The 19,592-nt window shown below is 38.5% G+C and overlaps 1 protein-coding gene and 1 long non-coding RNA gene across 25 annotated transcripts in view; one reads left to right on the top strand and one right to left on the bottom strand.

The window, feature by feature from the left end:
• EDIL3 (EGF like and discoidin domains 3) overlaps window positions 1-19,592 on the top strand; it is a 1,139,470-nt gene that overhangs the window by 1,098,689 nt on the left and 21,189 nt on the right. For 18 of the 24 annotated variants that reach the window (XM_081503905.1, XM_081503900.1, XM_081503907.1 and 15 more), the window contains one exon: window positions 11,929-14,871. In XM_081503905.1, coding sequence (XP_081360031.1) covers window positions 11,929-12,078 — 150 coding nt within the window. In that variant the 3' untranslated portion in view covers window positions 12,079-14,871. Of the gene's footprint in view, window positions 1-11,928; window positions 14,872-14,980; window positions 15,200-17,837; window positions 18,064-19,592 lie in introns of those variants that run through there. The other 6 variants (XR_014057552.1, XR_014057551.1, XR_014057550.1 and 3 more) reach the window with 6 other exon arrangements.
• The window catches only part of LOC145511163 (uncharacterized), an 83,834-nt gene continuing 66,747 nt past the window's right edge, over window positions 2,506-19,592 (bottom strand). The window contains exons 3-7 of the long non-coding RNA XR_014057562.1: window positions 17,001-17,091; window positions 11,962-12,152; window positions 9,986-11,387; window positions 4,426-4,541; window positions 2,506-3,550 (exon numbers count right to left, since the gene is read on the bottom strand). This is a non-coding gene — a long non-coding RNA (uncharacterized LOC145511163). The remainder of the gene's footprint in view (window positions 3,551-4,425; window positions 4,542-9,985; window positions 11,388-11,961; window positions 12,153-17,000; window positions 17,092-19,592) is intronic.

Genomic DNA, 19,592 nt, shown 5'->3' with positions numbered 1-19,592 from the left:
TTCTTATCTCTCCTTGCTATTCTTCGGAGCTCTGCATTCAAATGGGTATATCTTTCCTTTTCTCCTTTGCTTTTCACTTCCCATCTTTTCACAGCTATTTGTAAGGCCTCCTCAGACAGCCATTTTGCTTTTTTGTGTTTCTTTTCCATGGGGATGGTCTTAAACCCAGTCTCCTAATCAATGTCACTAACCTCCATCCATAGCTTTTCAGGCACTCTATCAGATCTAGTCCCTTAAATCTGTCATCTCCACTGTATAATTGTAAGGGATTTGATTTAGGTCATACCTGAATGGTCTAGTGGTTTTCCCTACTTTCTTCAATTTAAGTCTGAAATTGGCAATAAGGAGTTCATGATCTGAGCCACAGTCAGTTCCCAGTCTTGTTTTTGTGGACTGTATAGAGCTTCTCCATCTTTGGCTGCAAAGAATATAATCCATCTGATTTCGGTGTTGACCATCTGGTGATGTCCATGTGTAGAGTCTTCTGTTGTGTTGTTGGAAGAGGGTGTTTGCTATGACCAGTGCGTTCTCTTGGCAAAACTCTATTAGCCTTTGCCCTGCTTCATTCTGTACTCCAAGGCCAAATTTGCCTGTTATGCCAGGTGTTTCCTGACTTCCTACTTTTGCATTCCTGTCCCCTATAATGATGGAGAAGGAAATGGCAACCCACTCCAGTACTCTTGCCTGGAAAATCCCATGGACAGAGGAGCCTGGTAGGCTACAGTCCATGGGATCGTGAAGAGTCGGACACGACTGAAGTGACTTAGCAGCAGCAGCAGCCCCTGTAATGAAAAGGACATCTTTTTTGGGTGTTAGTTCTAAAAGGTCTTGTAGGTCTTCATGGAACCGTTCAACTTCAGCTTCTTCAGCATTACTGGTTGGGGCATAGTTGGATTACCGTGATATTGAATGGTTTGCCTTGAAAATGAACAGAGATCATTCTTTCATTTTTGAGACTGTGTCCAAGTACTGCATTTCGGGCTCTTTTGTTGACCATGATTGCTACTCCATTTCTTCTAAGGGATTCCTGCTCACAGTAGTAGATATAATGGTCATCTGAGTTAAATTCACCCATTCCAGTCCATCTTAGTTCACTGATTCCTAGAATGTCGACGTTCACTCTTGCCATCTCCTGTTTGACCACTTCCAATTTGCCTTGATTCGTGGACCTAACATTCCAGGTTCCTATGCAATATTGCTCTTTAATAGTCTATTAAGATCCTTTTGTTGACTAAGGAAGATGCACAACTTAAGAGTTTCAGGTTAAGATTTCTTTGGGGAAAAATGAGGACTGAAGCCCAAGAGGCAGCACCTCAGTTGAGAAACTGTTCCAAAGATGCAATATATAAGGTTTTGGTGAAGGAGGAGTAGACACCATTAAGCACTCATTTTACAAAAGGCTTTCTGCTAGTCAGTCATGAGAATCTGATGTCATCATGAAGGGATTTAGTCCTTTTCTAGATATGAGGAGATGCAAGCAATCAGTTCAGTTGCTCAGTCATGTCTGACTCTTTGCAACCCCTGGACGGCAGCATATCAGGCTTACCTGTCCATCACCATCTCCTGGATCTTGCTCAGACTCATGTCCATCGAGTTGGTGATGCCATCCAACCATCTCATCCTCTGTCGTCCCCTTCTCCTCCTGCCCCCAAGCCTACCCAGTATTAGGGTCTTTTCCAATGAGTCAGCTCTTCTCATCAGGTGGCCAAAGTATTGGAGTTTCAGCTTCAACATCATTCCTTCCAATGAACACCCAGGACTGATCTCCTTTAGGATGGACTGGTTGGATGTCCTTGCAGTCCAAGGGACTCTCAAGAGTCTTCTCCAACACCACAGTTCAAAAGCATCAATGCAAGGATTGGGGTCATAAAATCTGTTCCTGAAAATATCCAACTATCCGGAGACCTGTCCCACCAGGTTCCCTGGAGCACAGAGTGCCTCACGCCACCCTGAACTGCCTCGGGGATGTGGAAGGTCTACAGCTGCGGCAGCACAGGGTTCAATCTCCACAGAGGCAGAGGGCAAATGCCCTTGTTGTCCAATCGTTGGCAAGTGCCAATTTGTAGTTGACAGGGCCCCCTTGTGGTCGTAAATTCAACCATATTTGGGGAGGCATTTCATGACCATCTTGTCTCATGTTGCTAGAACAGCTCATTCCCAGTTCTGAAGAAAGAGTTTTTGCTGATAGTCCAGTAATAGCACAGTAAGCGGCCTAAGTCTTAAAGATCTCTGGACACCTGTCTTCTAGTTATGGTCCAGGAAAATATTCCCTCTCTACTGAATCTTCCCATATCTAGAGTTACAATCACTATTACAATCATTGATCACATATCAAAATATACATTTGATCAACTGCTTTAAGTCTAGTCATCATCATTTCTGTTCAAGGCTCAGTCATACACTTGGTAATACAAGACAATAATCTTATAAAACTGGCAAAATACAAATTAATGACATTAGTGGAACTGTAAACATTTCAGCCATGAGCCTCCCACATCAAACTAGTTTTTGTTTTTTTTTTTTAAGATCATCAAGACCAGGGAAATGTTCACTTAAGGCAGAAATCTGATTTTTCATATGGTTCATCAAATGTGTTACATTAAAGGATTCATCAGGTATGAAAACACAACTTTCAGTTTGAACTGTGGCACAGGTGCCCCCCTGAGGTGCCAAAAGGATGTCAATGGCCATGCAGGTTTGTAGCACTGCTTTTCTCATTATGGAGACCTCAGAGTTCAATAGGCTAATAGCCTGGTTACCATCATTTAAAGCTTGTTGAGTGCAAGTTGTTAAGGCTCACCTCAATATGGCCAATTACATCCTCCAATCTCATTGAAGGCACACACACACACACACCAAAAAAAAAGCTGCTAAATGGTCATACCAGTAGTATACAAATCCTTTGACCCATTAGACTCATACCAATGGTAGATTGGTTGGGGTTACCTCTAATTTGTTAACGTGTATAACCTTAAGTTCACGGGACTCCCAGGCTACCCCTTCATATCTATCTCTGTAGATACCAAGGCCATAAATTCGTGCCACAAATCCACGGAGTTCCATACCAATCACTCTCTCTAAGGGTAATAATAAGCATAGTTCATAAAGTACCCAGCCTAGTTTCATAGTAGTACTAGGTTGATCATTCTTTGTATGATTGATTTAATTGTTCCCAACATAGAGGAGCTTTTAAACTTAAATGACAATAGCCTGGTGTCAACCGTATAGATCCATCCCATAATTGTGGGAGTTTTCCTTTTACTAGACAAGAGGTTACAGTTTTTTGATTGAGGCTTAGCTCATCACTCTGATTGAGTTTGAATGACCCTAAGAGAAAACTCCTAAAGGAGATCAATCCTGGGTGTTCATTGGAAGGCCAGACGTTGAAGCTGAAACTCCAATACTTTGGCCACCTCATGCGGAGAGTTGACTCATTGGAAAAGACCCTAATGCTGGGTAGGATTGGGGGCAGGAGGAGAAGGTTGGATGGCATCACTGACTCGATGGACATGGGTTTGGGGAGACTCCGGGAGTTGGTGAGCCTGGCGTGCTGCAATTCATGAGGTCGCAAAGAGTCAGACACGACTGAGTGACTGAACTGAACTGAAGAGAAAACTTAAATAAATGGCCAGGGTGAGAGCAGGTGTTATTAATTGGCCTGGTGAGAGGATCCCATCTAGTAATATCATGAATAGACAGAAAAGGACTGAACTCTCTTCTAAAATATATCTCCTAGTGGGTATCCAATCAGAACCCTGGAGGGGAGAAATCTACCAAGGCAACCCAGAAGTACTAGACAGAAGTAACTGGCCACAACCCAACAATTGGATTGAGTTGTAAACTAACATAAAATCGTGTCCGTGATAGAAAACATTTGATAGATATGCAAAGGTCCAAGAAATCAAAAAAAAACATTATAAATGATCATACAAATCAGGTCCAGCATCTTGGGCAAGCTGTCTACTTCTGATGTCATTTTCTTCTCATCCCAGTATAGTGCAGTTTCCTCTGAGCATCGTTTTAAGGTCAGCAGGCCTCTTTATGCTGCTGCTGCTGCTAAGTCGCTTCAGTCGTGTCCGACTCTGTGCGACCCCATAGACGGCAGCCCTCCAGGCTCCCCTGTCCCTGGGATTCTCCAGGCAAAAATACTGGAGTGGGTTGCCATTTCCTTCTCCAGTGGATGAAAGGGAAAAGTGAAAGTGAAGTCGCTCAGCCGTGTCCGACTCTTAGCGACCCCATGGACTGTAGCCTACCAGGCTCCTCCGCCCATGGGATTTTCCAGGCAAGAGTACTGTAGTGGGGTGTCATTGCCTTCTCCAGGCCTCTCTATAGACCAGTCCAATATAGGGGCCTTTGGAAGTAGGAGTTAATCCAAAAGTCAGTTTCCCTTCAGTTTCACTGTGCATGAGATAGTTAAAAGAGTACCTGATAAAAAGGTCTTTCCATCCACGTTGGAGATAGTTTCTTAAATTACGTCTTTTTCCAGTCTTGGTTGCAGCGAGGCATCTGATCTTCATCCAAAGATAGATTACTGGGCTAAGCTTCGAAATAAACTTAGAATGTTAATAATTCAATTAAATTTTACGTTAAAATACCCTATTCAGGAAATGAGTCTTAGTAGATACAGACCTCCATTAACAAACTGGGATTTAACATTCATTGAAATATCTTTGTCTCCTAAAATCCTTTCATTTTTACCAAATATAACCAAGTAGACCTGTTTGTGAAATCAGTTTGGTCTCAATAAACTTGGCCTGATTATTTATATAATCATAATTGATCATAGACTTCTTGCTGAAACTTTCATAGAGTCTCTCACTGAACTTTTAAAACAAAACCTTTCAGGGCTAGGTAGGAAAGTCACGCCAAAGGCTTATCACAGATTTTGCCCAACAGATCCAAGTGAAGTCCTCCCTTGTCAAGGTCTCCAAAATTCCTTGACTTTTCTGTACCTGTTTGTGAGATAATCTTCCTAACTGATCTGATAAAGTTATTGGAAACTCTTAGTTTACAATCTCTGGAGGGGCCAAATAGAAAAAAATAAATGTTTCAATTTGTTTATAAAGTATAGTTTTTTGAAAGTACTGCCATAATTAGTCTGAGGGGAAGGTTTTTCTTACACCTGGAGAACACAGACTCAAACCAGTAATTTTTCAGATAGAAACCATAAAAGTTATAAACATATTTGCCAGTTCATTCAGTCCTTTTGTTAACCTCTGTGAAGTCATCAGTTTTCCATTAGAATCCTTTCATTTCTTACCCAGTTCAGAAACTTGTATTTATCCAAAAGTTCTTTCTAGAAGCTTCTTGAAGCATTTTTGCAAAACGTGGTTAGTGCTGTGATACTAACTAGAATTATGACTGATAACATTTTACCCGGACATACCAGAATTTTAAGAACTCCATATAGTTTCTAGGGTATCTGTATTAGTAACATTCACCACACAGTATAACCCAAGATTTATTACTCACTTGACAGTGTGTGTTGTGTCATGTCTGAATCTTGGCACACACTTTCTTCAAATGTTGAACTGCCTCTGATAATAGACTTAAGTTTATTTACCTCTTAAATGATCAGTTCTATATTTGCCTCTGAAATCCTTTACTGTTACTTTGACTAAGTGAATAGCTATTGTTTCACAATGACCTTTAATCCTATCTGACTGAGTGTTCTAAACCTTTTTAACATTTGTTGTCAAAACTTCCTATATCATTCTAATGTAGCACTTTTGACTTCTAGCTAACTTTGGGATGCATCAGAGGGCCCCTGAAACATTCCTGAAAGAGAGATTACACTAATCAGGTTCGTTTTGTATGCAGAAGTACCTGGGAAGTATTGTCAAGTCAGTCCGTTAAAGAATCTGCCTGCAATGCAGTTGACCTGGGTTCGATCCCTGGGTTGGGAAGATCCCCTGGAGAAGGGAAAGGTTACCCACTCCAGTATTCTTGCCTGGAGAATCCCCATGCACAGAGGAGCTTGGCAGGCTACAGTTCATAGGGTTTTCCATATCTGCTGGCATATTGAGTGCAGCACTTTCACAGTGTCATCTTTCAGGATTTGCAATAGCTCAACTGGAATTCCATCACCTCCACTAGCTTTGTTCGTAGTGATGCTTCCTAAGGCCCTCTTGACTTCACATTCCAGGATGTCTGGCTCTAGGTGAGAGATCACATCATCGTGATTATCTGGGTCGTGAAGATCTTTTTTGTACAGTTCTTCTGTGTATTCCTGCTGCCTCTTCTTAATATCTTCTGCTTCTGTTAGGTCCATACCACTTCTGTCCTTTATCGTGCCCATCTTTGCATGAAATGTTCCCTTGGTATCTCTAGTCTTTCCCATTCTGTTGTTTTCCTCTATTTCTTTGCATTGATCGCTGAGGAAGGCTTTCTTATCTCTCCTTGCTATTCTTTGGAACTCTGCATTCAAATGGGTATATCTTTCCTTTTCTCCTTTGCTTTTCACTTCCCATCTTTTCACAGCTATTTGTAAGGCCTCCTCAGACAGCCATTTTGCTTTTTTGCATTTCTTTTTCTTGGGGATGGTCTTGCCCCCTGTCTCCTGTACAATGTCAAAAACCTCCGTCCATAGTTCATCAGGTATTCTGTCTATCAGATCTAGTCCCTTCAATCTATTTCTCACTTCCACTGTGTAGTCATAGGGATTTGATTTAGATCATACCTGAATGGTCTAGTGGTTTTCTCCACTTTCTTAAATTTCAGTCTGAATTTGGCAATAAGGACTTCATGATCCGAGCCACGGTCAGCTCCTAGTCTTGTTTTTGCTGACTGTAGAGCCGTTAACAGAGAAAAACCAAATTCAAGTTTTTGTACCAGCTTACATTTAAATTCATTTAAAGGTAAACTTAATTAAATTTATTTTAAACTTAGTCCTAGTGTAGTAGTGAAAGTCACTCAGTCTTGTCTGACTCTTGCGACCCCATGGACTGTAACCCGCCAGGCTCCTCCATCAATGGGATTCTTCAGGCAAGAATATTGTAGTGGGTTGCTATTTTCTTCTCCAGGGGGTCTTCCTGACCCAGGAATCGAACCCAGGTCTCCTGCATTACAGGCTGGTTCTTTACTGACTGAGCTGTGAGGAAAGCCCAAACTTAGTCCTAACCATGCACAAAACTCTTTTCTCAGGGTTCACTTTCCACAAACCTTATCACTTTCTGTATCAGTTACTCTGTTCTCCCATTCTGAAACAGCCACCTGTACAGCCACCTACTTCTTTTTCCCTCATAAAATGCAATTCCATTCCTCATACCTTCTTTACTGAAAACTACACATCCTACTTTCCTTAAGCAAACAAGAACTGACCTTTATATTAGCATTCTATAGATTGGTAAGCATAAATACCAGTGATAATTTCTAAAAACATTTGATTTCTTATAGAGAACATCTTAGGATGGCACCAAACATTATTCATTAAGAGTCCCAAATCTCCTTAGTTTCTCTGTAAGAGGAAATTAGTGTTCAGTAATAAATATTTCAAAATCTTATTTTATTTGGAAATGATCTAGCTATTCAATAGACTTCCAACACTTAGTTTAGCACAACCCTTACAAATTCAAGTTACCTTAATTTGGAGAAACTATTTTAGACAGACATTCCTAAAGCGTAATTATTCTTAATAGAGTTTGTCTGAAAGCTCATATATCATTTACATTATTTTTAGAAGTTTCCTCACTCAAGGTACTTTCCTTGCTGACAAACTTGTAACAGATATAATAATATTTAACTTATATTAAACCTAGGCACAATGAAAATATTATGCTTCATGTTAATGAGTCTTAGAAATGTCTATATTAGGTCAACAAACAAACAATACCAGGTATTTAATACTGAATATTTCCCAATTCACATGAACCTGAAATTCATTTAGGTTTAATTTCTCTTGTATTTAGAATTGTTTGATTTGTAACTACTTACTTTTCTTTAGGCCAATGAGAGCTCAAAGACACACACTGAGACCATAGGCAGACATATGTCCAAATAGATACAAAAGAGATCTCATAACTTCGTCTTCCAAACTTAGTTATAAATCAGATATCACAATACAAAATTCACTAGTTGTTAACAACAGTTGGACTAAGAAGATTTTTAAAAGGCTTTGATCCCTTTTTTCTTTTGGTTTTAAGAATTAGAGATTGTTTAGATAAGATAAGGGCTTCCCTGGTGGCTCAGATGGTAAAGAATCTGCCTACAATGTGGGATCCCTGGTCAGGAACATCCTTTGGAGGAGGAAATGGCAACCCACTCCGGTATTCTTGCCTGGAGAATTCCAAGGACAGAGGAGCCTGGCGGGCACACGACTGAGCAACTAACATGACTGCACTACTAGATAAATGAGCCTGAGAGCTCTGGTCTCAAGGCGTAAAAAGAGTTAATTCCTCAGGGCAAGAATTCTTCAAGAGATTTTTTTTTTTTCTTCAAACTTTCTCTGAAGTCTTCAATACACTGTCAAAAATTGTATTTTTCCCTGGTCATAGTTTTATAGCCAACATTCAGACAGATAGTGCTCAAATTGGCCCTGGTAAAAAGGACAGATTAGCCCCAGCAGGGAGTGTCCCTATGGGAAAGTGGGGGTCTTAATTTGATCAGACCCAGGCTGTTGATTATAGGAGAAAGTCCTGGACATACGGGAAGTTCAATCCATTTTCCTATCCTGTGTCAATAAAGATCTAATATTTTTTAGGCCATTCTCCTTGTCCTTGGATCATAACTATAGGTTGACAAGTCATTTAAAACATTTTTTCCAAGGCGTACCCAGGTGGAGTGTAGAACCTTAGAAGAAGGTCTTCCCATATTAGCTTGAGCAGTTTGTACCAGATGTCTTGTGTGTTCAACCAAACCAACAAAACCAAACCAGAACCTTACCAGCTAGGAGTCACACTCCAAATAAAGCAGAAGGCAAAGTGATGCCCAGAAATCAAAAGTCAAATGGCATGAGTGCCAAGTGTGACTTCCCAGTCCCACTAGACCTGCAACTTGGCAGAGTCAGTGCTAGCAGCCATTTTTTATCTCTGATATAGTTTCAAGCAATTTCTTGTTTGTTTCCTACAAAGAAGTTACTCTATTTCCTCTTTTAGAAACTTCTAGATAACCAGTAAAAGCAAGCATGGCTGGCCTTTTCTAATTGTGCATGAAGAATGTCAATTTTGGAATATCAAAAGAGCCCCATTTTGGCCATTTGAGGTCAAGATCTCTTTTAGTATACTGTCTCCAATTAAGTAGGTACTTGCAAGTATGAGTTCTGCACGTATTGTACATGAATCTGGCTGGAATGTTAGTCAGAGGTGAGCTTTCTGATGCCCCTCTTTTTTCTGTTTTTGAGAGATTCTGTTTCCCATATTAAGTTGAGTTTGTTAGGGATAAAAATCACTAGTGGAATTGTGTAGTGGGCCCTGTGCTGCTTCTGAGCTTAACTCCTTCAGAAGTTAACTGCCCAGAGTCATTTCAGTCTTACCTGGAGCAGATCCTGCCTCTGGCAATCTAACACCACCATGGCCTCTCAGGTTGCTAAATGGCCACTTCTTATCTGTGACCCTGGGGTGAGCAAGTGTTTTAATTAATGAGTGGATTTCCACGTGGGACCACTGCATGGGATGAGGACTAGGCAGCCACCACTCTGGTAAATTTCTCAGTCACCTGAGAACACCGAAATCTGGCAGGAGTAGTATTGTCACTTTTCTTCAGAGCAAAGCTCTTGTATATTCTCCTCATTTTGATCCTGACAAATTCTATAAAGGCAGTTGATTTGAGAAAAAGTGTCGGATCAGCCTCCTACCTAACCACTCAGTCCCTGCAATGGAGCGACCTTGGCATCTTTCAGCCAAGCCCCAGGTATTCCTCAATTCTTTTCAATCCAGCTCCCACCCCCAGTACCTTTCCAACTGGGAGGGGCCAGGTAACCTGCTTCACCACCAAATCAAATTTGGAATCTCGACCAATACAAGAGATTCGAGAACCGGAAGAGACTTACCGACATTCATCTGCATCGAGGAGGTAGATGGGCTCAGGGTGCCACTGCTGGTACCAAAGCTCCGGTTCTTTGTGGAGTTGAGGCAAAGGAAGGAAGTCCCCTCTGGGTCACTTCATCAGTTGCCACAACTGTCAACTAAAAAAGATGCACAACTTGAGAGTTGCCAGTTAAGTTTTCTTTGGGGCAAAATGAGGACTGCAGCCTGGGAGGCAGCACCTCCGAGATTTCTGAGAGACTGCTCCAAAGACGCAGTGAGGGAAGGTCAACGTATAAGGTTTTGGTGAAGGCGGAGTTCAATACCATTAAGCACTCATTTTACAAAAGATTTTCTGCTAGTCAGGAGGATCTGTTATCATTATGAAGGGATTTTGTGCTTTTCTAGATATGAGGAGGTGCCAGGATTGGGGTCATAAAATCTGTTCCTGAAAATATCCAGCTATCTAAAGACCTGTCCCACGAGATTCCCTGGAGCACAGAGTGCCTCCCTCCACCCTGAACGGCCTCAGCAAGTGTTGAAGGTCAACAGTTGTAACATCACAGGGTTCAATCTCCACAGAGGCAGATGGCAAATGCCCTCGTTGTTCAGTCGTTGGCAATGCTCTTGGCTAGTGCCAATTTGTAGTTAACATTTTGTATTCCTGTGGTGTCCATTGTAACTTTTCCTTTTCCATTTCCAAGTACTCACAGCACAAGTAAGCACATGTGAAAAACTCAGTTATTCATGCCACGTATCACTACTCCTTGCTCTACCAACCAGCTGCTAATTTTGTTTTGTTTCTTTCTGAAGCAAGCACATCTCAAAGTTTACTATTATCAAAGCCTTCTGGGAGAAAAATAGACATACAAAGTTCAAAAATCTTTGAAACAAAAGAATGAAGAACAAAGTCATGCAATGCCCTGTGTCAGGACACTATAGGTCACAATGATCTCAAGAGTATTGTATGGATCTAGGAATTAATACAGAAGGCCAAAAAAAAAAAAAGTATTTTAAAAATAGCATTGATTGGAGTTCTCTCTCTTGATACTGGGTTGATTTTGTTCTCTAGGTGAGAAATGAACAAATGACGCTGTGGTAGAGACCATTATGCTCACCAGATATCTGTGTGCTCCTCTCCACTTCCCGACATCCTTTGCAATTTGGCTGAGGTCATATAATTAGTTAAGGTCAATGCAATCTATCCATAAATGATTTAAGCTGCTTACCTTAAATACCTTGTTTTTTTAAAACACCCTGCATAATCTCACAACTCTTTCCTGTTGCCTGTTGTGAATGTGAATGCTGCATTTTTCAGATGCTAGCTACAATTTGCAACAGCCTGGATCTATGAATCACTCCTTAGAAGAGACCACCTTCAGCAAGCTACCTGACCAACAGCCTGTGCCAGAAGCAAACAATAAATACCTGTTGCATTAAAAAAAGAAAAAAGATGTTTTTAAAACACATAAAAATGACAAATCTATGTATTCCTGCTTCAGAAAACCAATTTTCAACTTATTTAACTCTTTAAATACTTATTGCGTGTGTGTATGCAGGGTGCTTCAGTCATGTCTATTTGCAACCCTATGGACCGTAGCCCTCTAGATTCCTTTTCAACCCTACGGACTGGAACCCTCTAGGTTCCTCTGTCCATGGAATTCTGCAGGCAAGAATACTGGAGTGGGTTGCTGTGCCCTCCTCCAGGGGATCTTCCCCACCCAGGGATCAAACCTGCATCTCTGACTTCTACATTGGCAGGCGGGTTCTTTACCGCTAGCATCACCTGGGAAGCTCATTCATCACCCATTCAGTTTTTAAATTATCATCAAGAAAGCAACAGCAGTGTGTTTTAAAAAACATGGTTATCAGACCTCACATGTGGGGGGAAAAAAGATCCAAACAAGAAAATAATAAAAATAATTCCCAAGGAAGGCCAAGTGATTAATACTCTGTTCTTCTTTACTAGGTTTTCCAGGGCAATTTTGACAATGATACTCACAGAAAAAACGTCATTGATCCTCCCATCTATGCACGGCACATAAGGATCCTTCCTTGGTCCTGGTATGGGAGGATCACACTGAGGTCGGAGCTGCTGGGCTGCACAGAGGAAGAGTGAAGAGACAGCACAGGCCTCCTCTCTATTTTCCTTAAGTATCTCCATGGAATGAACTCTGCAAAATCTATAGGAAACTGAACAGGATTTTTCATGAAAAGTGCTCAAATTACGGTAGGCCACTGTCTTCTTAAGGAGGTCTAAGCCTGCCTTTTCAATGGTTTAATTTGATTTTTATCATTTAAATTCCTTAAGCAACATCACATTAACTGTGAATTCATTTTTTCATTGTTTTCTTATTCCTACTGGTTGAAATGTATTAGGCAAAGAAAGTAGCACTCTTGATAGCAAGGGTAAAACAATCTTATAATTATCAAATAAAAGCAAGAGTTGTTAGAGCTTTCATGATCAATACTGAACTTATAAAAAGAATACTGCAATGTTAGCAATAAGTTTTATCCTTCTGTAATGACTCTATATTATCCTAATTATTTCCCAGTGCCTACCAAACACTGTCAGTGTTTGTAATCGAATTTTGAAGATGAATCTGAAACATGCAGTACTAATTGATATTATAATTTTCATTTGACTTTTATTTCTAATCAGAGATTATATGATCTTACTTTCTGTGCTATTCTATATATTATATACTGCCTGAACAAGTTCATATTTTTCCCAGTTGACTTTTATTCTATTATTTGTCTAAAAAATTATGCTTGTGTGTATATATATATGTGCACATCTATACACACACACATATATACATGTGAAACAGGATTGAGTATCAGTAGATTGAGCATATTTAATATCAGTAGATCAAATCTGGAATTCTTTTGTTTTTGAAGGAAGCTATAACTGTAATCTTCAAATACTTCCTTAATTAAAGACCCCAGTACTACCATCTTGCAAAATAAACAACAAAATCCCATTATATTTCTTTAAAGCAAAATTTAAATCTTTGTTTTGATGGTATTTACAAATAGTCTTATCTTCACTTTAAAATAATAGAATAATAAATTATTTGTCTATTTAAAAAAACTTTTAGCAAACAAATATTGACATAGTACTGCATAACTTGGCCAGGCATACTCATCATTTCTTTGTTCATCTCTGCATTTCCTGTGAAACTAGAATTTTATCGAGGTTTGAAACTGGTGATGGTTTCTCAGGAAAGCACAGTATGTAGATATTTGTGAGAAGAAAAGTATTTACTAATGGCAAAGTAGTCAACCATTTTCAGGGTAAAAATTGATTTCTATTTATTTTGCTTCAAAGGTCCTGAAAAAAATAAGCAATTATCATAACGATTTGTTATTGGTAATGGAGGTTTCATTGACATTCTCTCAAATTAAAGTTCTCATTGCCTCCATGAAAGTCCTCAACATCTAATTTATAAGCTTTACCAGCGTTTGTTTTATTAAGGCTTAGACACAGAATTATTGGAGTTTTAAATTAAGGGTTCTGGAAAAGAAAGTATGGTATGTGTACAAAGCTTTGAGGTCCTGTGCAACACTAAGTTGTTTTTTTTCTTATTATTTGTGCTGCATAACAAAAGCCACTAGACTGTTACTGTCTTGTCTGTCCATGTGTTAACAGCATTTCTTGATGTATATATGGAGTGGTCCTCAATCATAGTGAAAATTTATAAAGAGAAAGTCAATCATAATGGCATTTTTACTAAGAGCAAAATTAGGACTGGCTGGCCACATATTTGTCCTATGCCTACATGCTTTCTACTTCAGACTCATAAAATTGTTAATTTGAAGCATCTGAAATGGTGATCAGTTTTTAGCATATTAAAAAAAAAAAAGCTATCATGTCATCAATAACATCTTAAGATAGCTTTAAATTAGGAATGTAACTATATTTAATTTACTAAATTATAAAATCATATCACAAGTAAATACTTTGGTTCAAAGATATACACACATTTACTCTGTAGCCAAGGGCCCTTATTTCTTTAAAGATATACTGTCCCACTGAACTCTCCCTTGTAGCTTATGCACAATTCTTGATTCTCTACAGAGTGTATTTTTAAAGTTAGTTATGAGTAATTTTTTGCAATGATTTCCTTTCTCAGAATTATTCATTGCTTCTTATGATGTTTTATTTTATTGGTAGTTTTTTCAAAAAAAATATTTTCAAAGAGTTTGTTGTTACCTTTTACTAGAAATACATAGAAATGGCTTTTGCTTCTTTGTGCATTTTCTCTCTTCTGTATATGCTTTTCACCAACATGGAATATCTCTTTAACCCATGATGCCCCAGATTAATGACAATAAAGGGATTCCCTGTAGAAATGTATTGTGAGGTAGTATATAGCTTTTGTGTAATTTCTATCAATGACATTAAAGTGAAGCAGATTTATTCTGTTTAAATTCACAGTAAAGCAAGTAAAACCTCATAAGCACAAGGCACAGAAGAATCACCTAGCCTTCACCATGAGTAACTATAACATGCTAATTTTATAATCTATGAAATTATAATTTTAAACATTTCCAGTATATCTGTCTTATTAAAAGCATTTATCATAATCACTAATTCTAGTTTTAGGGTTGACTTTCTCTTTCTGAATGGCTTCATAAAGGTTTATGTGACTTTTGAAGACTTAGGGTACTAATGATTGTATCTTTACTAATCAACAAAATATGAAATATATTCACTGCTGGCATCTGATATGTCAGTAAGTACAGAAATAAGTAAGATACAAATAACCTTTACAAACTTTCAAGCTGTGTAATATTCCAATGTTGGGTTTTTTCTTTGTAATATATACTTAAATCATGTAGAATGTTGTAAAATCAGTATGACCTTGTCTAGTCTTCAAAGTTAAAATAAACTTTTGAAAATCTGGGATACTGTTGAAGCGGTTGTAATCAAACACATTTGTAAGAACACACAAATTGTCTGAATGTCAATACCCACTACTCTTAATTACATGCTGGTTTACTTTTCCTTTGTACAGGAAAATTAAACAAGTACAGAAAAAGGAAAAGGAAATCATAATAGCCTTCAAATATACATTAATATCAACCAAATTGACCTTTCCAAAATTATTAAAATTTGTGCATTTCTCCTGCTTTTAGCTGTGGAAATTTTATTGGAATACTAATAACCCAAAGTCAATTTTTTTTTGCCTCATGCATATTTAAAGTCTTGTGCTCCGGGATTGATCTGTCCACTGGTAAGCAGATGCTATTGCTGTTATTTCTATTGTTTTTAAGTGCATGATTCTCAGGGATATAATGAAGAGATCTAGTCAATAGTAAGCTATCATACAAATGCTACTAATATATGTATCCACGTAACTTTAGCTTCTGCTTAAAGAAAATCATGACACTTGGATTCTTCATAAACTCTGTTTTACCTTCTCTGAAAGTCACTGGTAAATACTGAGTCTGAGAACTTCCTACTTTTTAGATATTTTAAGATTCAAAAAATTTAGGGGAAAGAAAACTTGAGATATTAAACTTTGACTCCTTAGTTGAGCTTCAATGGATCTGATAGTTTACATACTAGATTATATATGTTTATGTGTTCATACATGTTCCTATTTAACTGCATTTTAATATGAATGGTTCAGTGGGGTTCCATTGCTTGCCTAATTTTCACAAACCCAATGTGTTCAAATACAAGCAATTATATATCTTTTTCAATAAGGCCAATAAAAATTATGACAACATCTATACAGGGTAAAATTCAACATCTATATATTATAAAATTCTGTGATAACAGAATAATTATTCAACAGAAAATTTTCAACTATGAGACTTTTGAAATTACTGGTTCAAGAACATTTCCAGGGCAGAAAGTCTGCTCATACTGAAGTTTGACTTGAAAAATCTACTAAGAATAGCTTCGTGAATGGAAAATATTCTCTCTATATAACATAAAATTTTAAAACACCCAACACCACCTTTGAGTACATGATTTTAATATTTTGGTAAAGAAACATTAATTTTTACTGTTAGAAATGCATGCTCTCACTCTTCCCAAAGGCTAGTTTGAAATAATATTAACAATAGAGGTAGTATGTTGTTTATGAAAAATATTGTCACAAAGGTTCCTTTGAGATGCAAAAGAATCCTTTTACCTGAGCAGTTAAAGTGGAGGATTAAACCACTTTGCCAGCTGAGAAATATCTGAACTACCTTGAAAGAGAATGCATTGTCATTTGTGTTTACGAGGAAAGAATACCAAGGGTAGGTAGCAATTTTCCCATTGGTTTTGAAAAGGAACTCGGATTCCTTGTCTCTAATGCCGTAAGAGGCTATAATTCTCATTGGATATTTCAACACTGCCACCAAATAAAGTATTTTCCACAGTAGGCAAGTAGCACTCACTCAGAGTTATTTCTGTTAGGTGAATTTGGTAGCAGAAATAGGAAAACATTTTTGGAAAACACTCCTCATTTAGTTGTTTTTGCATATCTTGGCAGGAGTTGATTGAGCCATTTGAAAACACTAATGCTGTGGAAATATGGCATAGCAGCGTCAGCAAATGGTCACCACATGACATGATTAAGCATTGCATATGGTGACTGACTCTAATTTTATTTTGCCATCCTCAAGGGTATGAACCACACTCTTCCATATTCTCCATATTTTTGTAAAATCCCCATAGAACCATTCATATGCTCACATATAAATGTGTTAATAATGATGATGAATGGCGACATAAGCTCAACCTGCTGCCACCTGGGAAAGAAGTAGGGGCAGTGAGACTGATGGTGCATTCAAACAATATACCCCCACAGCCTCTGTGGAAACAGCTTTGAGAAACTTCCCTAGGCATCAGGCCAAAACGCTAGAGAGGATTAACGGGAAGACAAGTGGGAGTAGTCTCCACGCCTGAGAGAGGAGTGCTTTTGGTGATAAATTACTTAAGTGACCAATTAAACATAGCTTTACCCATATTTTATCATTTTCCCACTTTTTAGAATTTTAAAGATAAAATTCAAAAAAAAAAAAAAAAAAAAGGCTTGCCTTTCAGGAAGAGAACTATAGCAGGCCAACAGCTGTGGCAGAGAGAATTCATACAGCACTTCTCGAGGCCAATGGCTGTTTCCACCTCAGCCTGGGAAAGAATTGAACAGAGGTTAAAGATGGTATATTACAAAGTAAGCACTAAATAATCAACTCCAAGAGTTTAACTGCCTCAGGTCTCAAGTTTTTTAGATAATGACAGAGATTTTTTAAAAAACAGTAGAAGCATTCTGCTATGATCAGAAGTTTATAGACTCCTCACCTCCAAATGTAATGGTATAGCAGGTGGAGACTTTGGTGTAGGGCATTAGGTCATAAGAGTGGAACCCTCATGAATGGGATTAGTACTCTTATAAAAGAGCCTGAATAGCATTCCCCAGCCCCTTCTACCAAGTGAAACACTACCTGTGAACTTGGAAGCTGACCCTCACCAGAAAGTGACCATGCTGGTATCTTGAACTTGGACTTACCAGCCTCCAGAACTGTGAGCAATGAACTTCTGTTGTTTATAAGTTACCTAGCCTACGTTTTGTTATAGCAGCCTTAATGGACTAAGACACATCCCAAAAAGGAGTCTGGTTTTAGTGGTATAAATACTTTGATAAGCTGCTTGGGATGTGGACTTCTAAACAATAGTAAAATCTTTTTCAGATTCCCAATGAAGAGAAATTGGTGGGTTAGGACTAGTATTTGATTTTTTAAGTAAATACATTGTGGGGGGAGGGGAATGACTGCCTTGGTAAAGTTCTTTCACAAAGCATTATTATTTCAGCTATATTCCTGTGTATATATGTGTTCCTGATCACCATACTCATTGTTTTTCTTCCTCTTATATAGCTGTTGAAGTTTGAAAACCACTGCCATATGGTCCCTGAATAACTTTCTAAATGGGTGGCATCTCCTGGCTGCCAGGTATGCTGGGGGCCCAATGTGAGTTTAGAGTCAGGTTTGGGTGGATCCTGTCAACAGGAGGCTTTTAGGGGCTGGTTGGTGACAGAGAAGGCATGTGGTGCTGGAGGTCTAACAGACTCTAAGAAAACAAATAAAGATATTACACAGAAAATTGTGTCACGTTTTCCTTTGTGGTGGGCAAAACCCTTTGTCCTTTTCCCCTTAAAACCCTTTAATAAGTTTGTCTCTCTTCTATTTCATTGCTTGTTCTGCTAGGGAAGATGTACCCAGGTGTTGAGTACAGCTCAAAGGTGGGTTTGCAGCATGAGCCGAGGCTACAAGTGGAGACTTGGCACTTGAGGGGCTAAATATACTGCCGATTTATAGTATCAGTTTGTTTCTGCGAAAAGACATTGATGCTTAGTTTTCTTTTTTTGATGGATCTTTCTACATTTCAAATGGACTTGAAAACTTCTCTGGTTTAAAAGTCCATAATCTGATCCCCCCGAATACCCTCAATCTAACCTTTTAAGCCTGTCTTTCAGAAACTCTTAATTCCGTGCTTGAGAGTTTTCCTACCTAAAGCTAGTATCACAAATACTTGTATCTCCAAATTGTAGCTTTAGGCTGTATTCGCAACCTGTAAGATATTGAAATGTTTTCTCTTTCACTGGAGATATGAAAACTTAGCACTTTTTTCCTTTCATAAATGCTATAGAAACTACAAATCAATATTAAGAAAAGATTAACCAATCTTTTAAAAAATATCCTTCTTTAACAGAAATTTAAGAGCGATGTAAGTTTCTAAAAATACAAAGATGAAAAGACTCTGACCTTCAGGAGCTCACAGTCTGGAGGGTGGGGGTGAGGGGGAGACAAGGAAGCCAACAATCATAGTGGGAGCTGTGACCGAAATATGCTCAAAGTGCAGAGAGAACACAGGACACTAGCCCTCACACAAGTAAAGAAGTACGTCAGGCAAAGCGCCCTGAGCAGGGGGGACGTCTGAAATGACGTCAGAACTGTCCGCTTTAATATTCATGAGCCCTGAAAACTACAACTGACTATTCATGACAATTCTAGGAAGAGCTGATTAACATTTCCTCTTTAGAAGAGGAGAAAGAGAAGCTAAAAGAGGTTAAGAGATTTGCCCAAGGTACACCGCTCTGGTCTGCACCTAGATCTGATGGCATCTCCTTCCCACTGCAATACTCAAGTCTAAGGCTGTTGAAAATGCGTTTCATTACACACTGGTGCTTAACAACAGGCATGATTTTCCTCCAGACAGCTGTCATTACTTAGCAACTTCTCATAGTGTCCTGAATAATTGAAGATACGAGTATTAACTAGTAAGGTTTTTGAAATAATTCATTAGTGGATGAGGTGTTGATCATCACATGAATATATGAGGAAAGATTGTCAAATGATGAACAGCTAATGACTCCTGTGAGATATTTGATAACGTCGATTTTTTAGAAGGAGAATAATAAGCCCAAATGTCAACGTATCTACTATCCCAAGGCACAATTAATGGCCTGTCTTCATGTGTGGAGCATGAGACTGTTAATGTAATAATCAAAACATTTATATTGAAGAAAACTTTGAGAATAGCTTTCAATATATGAAAAGAATCCACAGATATTCTCAATTTTTAAAAAGAATCCCAAATAACACTCAGAAAAATAAGACATAAAACCACCT

Source organism: Giraffa tippelskirchi, chromosome 6 (assembly GCF_054371585.1).
Source record: "Giraffa tippelskirchi isolate mGirTip1 chromosome 6, T2T-mGirTip1v1.2.pri, whole genome shotgun sequence".
NCBI lineage: Eukaryota > Metazoa > Chordata > Mammalia > Artiodactyla > Giraffidae > Giraffa > Giraffa tippelskirchi.
This window is presented reverse-complemented; position numbering and strand designations above follow the sequence as displayed.